Source organism: Platalea leucorodia (genome assembly GCF_965183815.1).
Source record: "Platalea leucorodia genome assembly, chromosome: 2".
NCBI classification, from domain to species: domain Eukaryota; kingdom Metazoa; phylum Chordata; class Aves; order Pelecaniformes; family Threskiornithidae; genus Platalea; species Platalea leucorodia.
Window position 1 is genome coordinate 21,800,629 of NC_138824.1, and position 10,385 is coordinate 21,811,013.

Sequence of the window (10,385 nt, forward strand, 5' to 3'; positions counted from 1 at the left end):
CGGCGCCTTTCCGCAGGTGGGAAGCCGGGAGGCGAGAACGCCGCCGGTGCCCAGCGCGGCAGCGTGCGGCCCCGCACGGCGGCGCCCCGCGGGGGCCGGGCTCCGCTGGCGGCGGCGGGGCCCGGGGCGGCGGCGGGGGCCGCTGCCCCCCCGCGGCGGGCGGGGGGCGCGGGGCGGGGCGGGCGCATGCGCGCTCGGGGGCCGCCGCTGCCTATAAGGGCGGGGCGCGGCCCCCCCGCCCCAGCGGCGGTGCCGGGCGCGGCGGCAGCGGACGGGGCGGGCGGCGGCGGCGGCTGAGCGCTGCCCGGGCGGGCGGAGGGAGGGAAGGAAGGCGGGCGGGCTGTACCCGCACCCGCACCCGCACGCCTTCGCCCATGGGGGCGGCGCGGGGCCGGGCCGTCGCGGCGCGGCGGCGGGGAGGGAGCAGCGAGTAGCGGCGGCGCCCGCTCCCGCCCGGCCGGTCCTTCCCGGCGGCGGCTCCGCACCCCGCGGGCCAGCCCCGGGCATGCGGCGGCGGCGGCAGGACCCGCGGCCAGACTCCCCGCAGCGCGGCGGCTGCACGCCCCGGGGGCCCGGGCGGCGCTGCCCCGGCGCGGGGGGGCTCTGACCGGCCGCCCGCCGCCCCCTCGGCGGCGCCATGCGGGGCGGGCGCTGCTGGCTGCTGCTGGCGGCGCTGGGCTGGCTGCTGCCGGCGGGGGCCGCGGCCAGCGGCGAGTACTGCCACGGCTGGCTGGACGGGCAGGGCGGCTGGCGGGACGGCTTCCAGTGCCCCGAGCGCTTCGACGGCGGCGACGCCACCATCTGCTGCGGCAGCTGCGCCCTGCGCTACTGCTGCTCCAGCGCCGAGGCGCGGCTCGACCAGGGCGCCTGCGACAACGACCGGCGGCAGGGCGGCGGCGAGCCGGGCCGCCCCGGCAAGGACGGCCCCGACGGCGCGGCAGGTGAGGCGGCCCCGGGGGTCCCCCGTGGCTCCGGGGGAGCCGCCGCGGGTTTGCGGCCAACTTCTCGCCCACTCCTTCCCCTTGGCGCCGGTTCCCTCCACCGGCGAGCGGTGGGGCAGGGGAGCGGAGGTGGGGCCAGGCAAGCCCCTCTGCAGCTGTTGAACGGGAAAAAGTACCCGCGCTTAGTTCCTTCTTTCACCCCCCTCCCCTCCATTCCAACGTCCAGCCCTGGCTTCTGTAAAAGTCGGTGACGCCGCTTTCCGGCAGCCTCGGAGCCACCGCTTGTCGTGTGCGGCCCCGCCGCCGCTCTGAGTTGGCTCCGCAGCCCCGGCCGTGCTCCCGGGTAAGAGGGGACGAAACAAATGAAACCACCCGTGCGAGCGGGAAAAAAAAGAAAAAAGAAAAAAAAAAGAAAAAAAAAAAAGTAACATGACATTTCAAAATCTCTTCTGGCCGGTCCCCGCTTTAATTGTATGCATCCTTCCAGCCCAGATACCCCGCTTAGGACTGGTTTTTACAAGATTGAATTTCAAGGATAAACTCAAGTCTTTCTGCTGCTGTTTAAAAAAAAGCCTCGGTGGCTTCCCGGCACGCTTGCTGCCACCCCTGCGTGCTGAACGCACTAGAAGTAGCCTGAAGTGATGTTATAGTTAGGACAGTTTTATTCTCGGCAAACTTGTGTGTTACCGTCTGTAGTAAGCACTTGGGCACGCATGCACCTGCTCAAGAGCTACTGTATTGCTGAGCGTGGAAGTAGACATTTTTTTGCAAGCCTTTTGTTTAAAAAGTGCTGAAATTACGGAAGAAATGGGGGAAATGTGGCCTTTTGGTTAATAACTCGCTCCATGTAATAGGCTGTGCAAGGAGGTAGTCTGACTTGAGTGGGCGTAAAACTCCCTCTGCAGTTTGGAGAAAAGGCATTTTTCTGAAGTCTTCTTCACAGTTAATATTTACTGCTCGGCAGGTTTGGGAGCCGTTGCCCTGCGCTGGCGTGGGTTAACTGTCAGGAGGGGCAGCCGCGTCCCCTGCCCCTGTGCAGGTCTGTGTTGGTGCCGGTCAGGCAGGGGTCCGCAGCCCTGCCCGAGCCCTGCGGCTGCTGGGTTTCAGTGGGAATGATGAAGCCCAGGCGTGTTGTTGGGAGCGTTTGCAAGCACTGAAGGGAGGCACCTTCCCCTTGTTATTCCTGGATATATCCATGCAGGTTTCTTACTGAGGCAGAGAAAACAGCTTTTTCCCTGGGAGTGCAGAGCGACCGGAGCCCAGGTCCTTCCAAGGATGGCGTTTGCTATCCGCCTCGTCGGGCTCCTGACCCCACCGCAGAAGCATCACCTGTACTTTCTGCTCCCACCCCTTGTCCGCCCTCACTCCTCCTGCCCTGATGTTCCTTCTTTAAGCCTCATGAGGAGGGATGCTGGTAACGAAGCTCTGGAGCATGGTGCTGTCGCCCCACCACCTGCCCCATGGTTCCTCCCCAAAGCCAGGGCTGAAGCACAGAGCAGCCGGACGCCCATCCCCAGGGCTGCAGGGTGGCAGAGCCCCTGCGACTGCTGCCCGGGTGCTGCCTGGCTGTCCCCCTGCCCCAAGGGTGACAGCGGCCGGAGAGGGCTGGCGATGGGGAGGGATGCCATGCAGCACCGTGGTTGGACCACCCTGTGCTCCCAAGCCCTGAGCAGGGATCCTGCCCCCAAAGTATCTCCCTACGGCATGGTTCAAACCCAGCGTTCTTTTGCCTGATTTTTCTGGCGGGGTCTATCGGAGACAAGGTCTGGTGAGATGTGGAGTGGTGGTTGATGTGGACTAGACCACTGTCAATGGGAGAGAGCTGTTCTCCCTCGAGGCGTGAACTGTGGGCTTTCCTCCCTGCTAATAACTTTAAAGATGCTTTTGGAAACTCCAGCCATTGGTTTTAGCAGCCCTTTTCCTCCTCTCTGTGCAAAATGCTCGGCTGCACACACAGCTTTTAGTGCTCACCCTGCACTGACCTGCGCTGGGGTGAGGTGGGCTCGGCGAGGGGAACAGGACCTTCTGCCAGAGCTGCTGAGGTTTGTCCTTGTCCCCCAGTGACGATGTTTTCCTTGCTGTTGCAGTGCCCATCTACGTGCCGTTCCTTATCGTTGGATCTGTATTTGTCGCCTTCATCATCTTGGGGTCACTGGTGGCGGCTTGCTGCTGCAGATGCCTGCGGCCCAAGCAGGAGCCCCAGCAGAGCCGAGCCCCCGGGGGCACCCGCCTGATGGAGACTATCCCCATGATCCCAAGTGCCAGCACCTCCCGGGGCTCCTCCTCCCGCCAGTCGAGCACCGCCGCCAGCTCCAGCTCCAGCGCCAACTCGGGGGCCAGAGCCCCCCCGACCAGGTCCCAGACCAACTGCTGTTTGCCAGAAGGGACCATGAATAACGTCTACGTCAACATGCCGACGAACTTCTCGGTGCTGAACTGCCAGCAGGCTACCCAGATCGTGCCGCACCAGGGGCAGTACCTGCACCCCCAGTACGTGGGCTACGCGGTGCAGCACGACTCGATGCCGCTGACCCCCGTGCCCCCCTTCCTCGACGGTTTGCAGGGCGGCTACAGGCAGATCCAGTCTCCCTACCCGCACGCCACCAGCGAACAGAAGATGTACCCAGCTGTGACTGTGTAGCGCTGACGCCTTTCTCCCCCTCCCCACCCGGCAGATTTTAATATCTAAACTGAACAGAGGAGACATACTTCCTTGGAACGAAGCTCCCAGAACATCACTTGTAAATAATTCTGAAAGGCTCATGCATGTCAGACAGTGTTTATAAACCATTTATTTTCATCGGGGTCCGTTGCCAGAAACTGTAGGATGATATCTCTGAATTAACGTTGCCAGATACGCTCTCATTCCAGCGCATGATTTACAGCGGCGAAGGATTACGCTGAAAATGCATATGTATTTCAGATCACTGTACTTGCGAGATAAATGCCGGAGCCATTAAGTGCCCTTCAGGTATGACACAGTCAGAAGTATTTGCCTAATTAATTCGTAGAAAGAGTTTTGTTACACTGTACAAGACTGCAGTACTTAAGAAACCTCTTTTCTCCTCTCCCAGCTCCTTAATGACATTTCCCATTGCTTTACAGACAATCACAGCCGAGAGCCGAACAGTTGCAATCCCTGCGTGCCGGGCGCTGGTGCCAGCCCCCATGGTTTCTTATGCACCCCCAGTTTGGGGTGAAACGCCACGAACGGCTTAGTCTTGCAAAGACCAATTTTCCTTGTCCCTGGTATTTATGTAGGAATTAGAAGAGTGTGAATTATTCAGCTCTTCCTTCCAGTGCACTTGAAACCCTTCTTGATTTGGTTTTGCCTCAAGATCAGGACCCAGTAGTGGTTTGCACAGACTTTATCTTTGTGAACTTTTTACTAAAAACAGGGTACGAGGTGCTTGCTCTTCCTGAGGCTCAGCAAAGCTTTTGGTCCAGCCAGCAGCATCTGAGCTGAAACTGCCTTGGCAGAGAAAGGTCGTACTGTGACTCCAAACACGCCTGATTTAACCTCACTTCCCATGAAACAGTAAACCCGTGTGAATGCGCACGAAGTTGTCAGCCCCGCACCCTGCTTGCGATTGAGTCTGACCATAGGAAAACGGGCTTTGTCCCCCGCCAGCCCTCTCCGAGTCCCCAGCTCTGCTCCGGGGGCTGGGGGTTGCACAAAGCTGCCCCAGCCGGGATGCGGAGGGGCTGGCGGGGGCTTGAAACCCATCCCCTTTTCTTCTTTAACCATGGGGCAGGGGACTAGGAAGGCACAGCTGTATTTAAAAACAAGGAAAAAAGCCCAACCAAAGGATGAAGGTGCTTGCGGCTCCCCGTGATACCACGGGGGTCAGGGAGGAGGCGTGATGTCGGGGGGGACGATGCTTTGCACTGGAGCTGCTGGCTCCGTCTTGCTTTGCTTCGTCTGGGTAAAAAAATACCTCTCCAGGTTGAAGAGGCAACAGTGTGCTGGGAATAATCAGGCTGTGCTAATTGTAATATATCCCTCTGGATGCAACAAACTATTTAAGGCTGGTTTTGTCTCTTAAAAAATGTAGTCTCTGCATTTCCATCCATTTGTTCTTCAGCCAAAACACTGCACCAGAGGACTGAGGGCATATACCAAAACTGGGCAATTACTGTAACCAGACCAGAGCTAATAAAAGGTTTCTTATTGTCTGATACTGTATCAGTATGTAGCAATAACTGTGATACTACTATTTTTTGTATGTCTGTTTTTAAATTATGCATACGTGCGGAAGCATTGCCAAATCTAATGGTTTACTCGTAAACATGCCACACACAGGCAGTCTGCAGTGGGCAGAAATGGCTTGACCACTGACATAGGAAAATGAATAGGTAATTTATCCCAGATCTGCTGTTCCTGGCTGCGATCGCCCATTCAGCGTGTAGGACTTGGACAGAGAGACTGACTGATGAGACCCAGCGTCTCCTCCAGCCAGGCTGGGTGGCTTCGGCACGGCAGCGACCGGCTGCCGGAGGCGTTGGGTGACAGCTCTGCTCTGCCCTGCCCGCGCAGCTCGGTGCTCGGGGGTCTCTAAAGGCAGTAGGTGCACCAGCGCTGGGTGCTGCCAGGCTTTTGAAGGACCCAACATGCACTCAGGGTCCCGTGGGGATTTAGGTTTCTACCTGCCCACACGCTGACCTTGCAAAGCCAGGCTTGCATCAGGCGTGGGAGCTTGGGTGCCTTCAGCTGCTGGTGGCTTCGGCAGGAGCTGGAGGTGCTTGGCCCCCGGTGAGACCCGGCCTGTTGCGTGGCCAGCCAAGAAGCCCATCCATTCCTTCGGGATCCTTCCCAACTGTGAACCAAGTCAGCTCTCCCCCCTGCTGCCAGCGCCCACTCCTGCCTTGCACATGCCCTGGCAAGGACACCTCCTCTGACCTATGAAATTCAGGTGAATCTCTTTGTATATTGTTTACTTGTTTTTAAAAAAAAAAAAAAAAAAGAATAAGTTAAATTTAAGTCTGTAGAAATTAATTTACAACTGAAGGCAGAGAAACTTGAGTTGTAATAAAACGACGTTTGTCAGATGTGGGTTTTTTTATGTCATGTACAATAATGTAAAACCAATGTTACCATTTGATATAGCTTTTAAATCTCTGAAAGGGCACTTGCTTTAAAGTGTTTCTTACAAATGAAGAAAAAAGCTGCCTTTGTTTCTTAATAAATACTTTATGGTGTGACTTTGTTTTTGTTTGCTTTGTTATCGGTTTTGTCTTCAGTTAATGCTTTACTTTCCTCTGTCTACAAGAGCACATCTGAGAGCCCTGTTCGCCAGACCATGGCAAACAGCAAAGTTAGGGTTTTTGGCTGTGTTTTTAAAGAATAACAGTAAAACCAACAACTTACATGGCTGAATGCTTGGTCAGTCTGTACATAGCGTGTCCCGAAATGCCGCGGCTTCCCGGTGTCCGGGGGAGGCGAAGGAGCAGGGCTGGAAGCAGAAAGCTGGCAGGGGAGGAGGGGTCAGCCACAGCTTCGAGCAGATGTGCTGAAGTGATGAGCACTTCACAGCAGGAGAGGCCAATAGTTTGTGTCAAAGCTTTTTCTTGTATTTTTATGTTTGTTTTTTTTCCCCCCCTTGGCAGTTTTTTTTTAACTTGGTCAAGAGGGGTAGGGTTTTTTCTGCTGCAGGTGGTGACTATGGATGGGGAAAGAGAGCATGGAAACTTGTTGATAAACTCTGAGCAAGCACAAGTGGTGGTTAGGAAAGATGCGTTTATTTACGTTTTATAGGCTACAGTGCTAGTTGAGACCCAGGCTCTATTTGATCGCAAGTCAGAAGGAATAGTAGTCCCATGTGTAAGATGATAACTGGAAGACCCCAGTGCAGTGCTGCTGCATAGCACCATGCCATGGCAGCTGGGGATGGGCTCGGACCAGGGACCAGGATGGGCACGGCCACTCGTGGGTCCTACCAAGGACTGTGGATCTGTTCCATAGGCAAGCCTATCTTCCCCTTTTCTTTATAATGCAAGAGTCTAAACTCTGAGGATTAAAAAATTGCAGCTGCACTCCTAAACCTGCTGCGTGGCTCGTAAATACGTTTTTAGCCTTATACGGCTGTAAGAAGCGATGGCCACGCTCCTGCAGTCCCTTCACCCACCCTGCAGCCTGGCTGCATGCTCCCCGTGGGGCTCGCTGCGGAGGGTCCTGCAGCTCGGTGCGGGATGACTCACGGCTGAGGAAACCCGCCCTGCGAGGCCCTACGCCTTTTTGCTTGCTCGATTTCATCCGATTACTCAGTCTCATCTTCCCAGACTGCCCTAAACAATTCCTCTTTTTTCCTGCCTTTTATTATGTTCTCACTCACTTGCAGTTTAAAGTGTACGGCGTGCTTTTTCAGTGCCTGTTTCTGAATACATTGCTACCTATTTAAGGCACCGAAGCATTCAGTACTGTGCCAGAGACGGTGTGTAGGGTAAGCAGTAATGATGGTGGGCGAAGCAGCTTGTGGCATGCCCACAGCACACACCAACACGCTGCTGGTGTCCTCGCAAGGGGAACCGTGGGCACAGCGGTGCCCGCGTGGCAGCTGCAGGCAATCCTGCCGGGCTCAGACAGCGCTGAGCCGGGGCCATGCCTGCACCCATCGGCCGGCCAACCCATGGTGCCCAAACCACTGAGCCGTGCAGGGGAACAGCACGAAACCATCACAGGTGGCACGGCCCCCTCACAACACGCACACGGAGAACTACTTTCAAATGTCGTACCTATCAGCCAGATAGATAAAATCAGAGGACAAAGACTGTTCCTCCCCGTTAGCAGGAGGTTTGCGTGCCCCTGTACAGCTGTTACAAGTCGTCGCCACGTTTATTAGGGGAAAGTGGAGCTTGGTGCAATTAAAGGCAGTTGCTTAAACGTGGCTCATAATGCCTGGGGTGTGGGTCCCAGCTCAGCACATGAACCTCAGCACCTCCCTTTCAAAATACCTAATTTGCTGTTCACTTTTAATCCTGCTGGAGCTCTTCTTTCCCCTCCAGTTTTCTGCTTTCCTGTCCTTTCCCTCCCACTTAAGTTGTTACTAAATACCATTCCCCCCGTGTATTCCCTTGTATTTTTCCAAGCTGAATCTCTTTTTATTGTTTCCTGCCCATATTTCTTGCCTCTCTGTAGGTCCCTTTGCACTATTGCTCTGTCCTCAGCAGGGTTTGCAACATTTTCCTGCCCAGGATCACTTGCAAAGGGACTGAACAAGTCACTTAAGCCTGTGCCATCCTTACTCCTCTTCCCCATCCACATGGAAGGGAGCCAGTTCAGTAGGATCCTGCCCTCCCTGGGGGCTCAGGGTCTCCCCTGTCCTGTAGCAGAGTATTTAATCCCCATGATGGCATTTCTGTGCAATGTGAATGGCCAGGCACCACCAGTCACTGGTGCCGTAACAGCCTCCTGTGCCTCGTCAGTGGGCAGATGCCCACTGCGCTGGCCCTTGTGGCACAAATTATCAGTGTGGGCTTCACCCGTGGAAAGCCTGCACATGAACCAACACCATGGTGCAGCTGCTTTGCACCAGCTGGATGCTGTGGCCAGCCCCAGAGGTGAGACTGGGCTGGGCCACGTCTCGCCTCAGCACCCTGGGGTGCACCAGTGCCCACAGCTCCTGGGCTGGACCTGGCCCCGGGTGCAGCCACCCCATGGGCAGGCACTACAGCCCCAGCACAGGGCTGGCGGCTCTCTCCCTGCTGCACACACATACCCCCTTCCCTCCCAACACTTACCAGTCTTGTAATTTCCTCGCCGAAATGCTGTCATATTTGCTTGGCTCAATTTGTTCTCTATATCTGGAAAATGTCAGCACACTGACCCTGTTTTTTTAAACACCTGGCTTACAACCCCACACCTCTCACCTTCTCCAGCTTCTCCGTGCTGGCTTATTCACAACGTTTTCTCTAGGGCTCCTGTCTTCTCCATCTCTTGCTCACCCCCACGCCAGCCCTGCACCCTGTGGGGAGCCAGGCATCGCGCTGCAGCGGCTGCCGAGCCAGACATCCCACTGCACTGGATGGGGGCATCGGGGGCAGCTGCTTAACGCATGGAGGCACAGCTTCATTAGGACACTGTGCGCCTGTTTAACAAAAGTGATGACTTTCTGGTTTGCCAAATACTGAGAGCAAGGTGGCAAACATTTCACGAGGCACGGCTGAAAAGTTGCTCGGTGTGTTGGACGCTGAGTATCCGCTTACTCCCTAATGTTCATTAGAAAAGGGGAGAGAAAACTCTCCGGAGCATAACGTGAATCACAGCTCTCAGATTGCACTCAAAGTGCCTCCAGCACTGAACTGGCCACTGGCTTTGGCAAAAGAAAGTTAATTTAATTTATGTTTCCTTAACATTTATCAATTTTGGTGGTTATTTCTGATGAGACAAAACCACACAGGTAACAACTCAGTCACCTTCTGCACTGGGCAAAGCCCGGTGGGTACGCGCAGCTCGCTAAGGAGAGACGTCGCTTCCTTCTCTCGTTTGCGGTGTCGACAGTACGTCAGGAAATATGAAAGAAAACTCACCTTGAACTTTGAAAACAGAATCTTGTCTGCCATCACAGGCTCTTTTCACCCAGTTTAGTAGGCTTATAACAGCAAAAGTATAATTCAAATATTCAAGAAAGAGTAGAAATAATATCCTTTCTCCTAAACACAACAATCCTTCACTTTCAGGAGAGCAATCCCTTATTTGCTCTATCAGTCCTTCAGAAAACCTCCAGCAAAATCAAGGCAAATGATATATCAAGCTGAAAGGTGTTGTTTAATTCAAAAGATGAGTCGCCTTCCATCAAGCCTGCCTTGTGTTTAATGCTGAAGCAGCTCAGGGCACGGCCCAAACTGGTTTGTCTTTGTAGGTTAACTTGAAAATAAAAAAGTAGGAAGGCACCACTTCGGACCCTATGAATCTTATTAAGCCAGGGCAAGTGAACATCAAGTCAGAGAGCAGCAATAACACAACAATAAAATAAAACTACTTATCTCCCTTCCAAGATATTGAGCAACTTCAATCAGGTTTGGAAAGTACTTTGAAAGCTGACGGGGACAGGCTGACAGAGCATTTGATGTGCTGGGCACAGAGCTGAGCTCAGCTGGGCCACAAACCTCCCTCAGCTCGACGGCGCTGTGGCCACTCGCCCCAGGGCGAGCCTGACCCCTTACAGGACATCGCTCCTCCAAGACAAGGACACCAGAGTGTTGTGCAGTCTCTACTACGATTTATTACCCAAATGGTAAATATTGGCTTATGCAGCTGCTAATTCCCTCAGTGTTTGCTTTTGAGAGAAAAAATCCTATTGACTTCAAATGCGAGACAGTTTGTGCATGATTGTAAATGTCTCGTTATGGGGGGAAAGTGATTCTCAGTTTACATCAGTGCAAACCAAAAGCAACTGCTGTAGACCTCGTGTGCAGTCAGAATCAGGCTCTCCATTTAAAAGCTAA

At 54.8% G+C, this 10,385-nt stretch overlaps 1 protein-coding gene across 2 annotated transcripts; it reads left to right on the plus strand.

The window, feature by feature from the left end:
- Nucleotides 1-637: 637 nt before the first annotated feature.
- Nucleotides 638-6,143, plus strand: SHISA2 (shisa family member 2; the record flags this gene model as incomplete). Of its 2 annotated transcripts, XR_014230663.1 has the most annotated exons (3): nt 638-941; nt 3,029-3,912; nt 4,047-6,143. XR_014230663.1 is itself a non-coding variant. In XM_082336016.1 (2 exons), the coding sequence occupies 2 exons, from the start codon at nt 638-640 to the stop codon at nt 3,580-3,582; spliced, it is 858 nt and encodes a 285-aa protein (XP_082192142.1). In that variant the 3' UTR covers nt 3,583-6,143. The 2 variants fall into 2 exon arrangements, 1 of the variants encoding a protein (XP_082192142.1); XM_082336016.1 differs by having other exon boundaries at nt 3,029-6,143.
- Between the last annotated feature and the right edge of the window lie 4,242 nt (nt 6,144-10,385).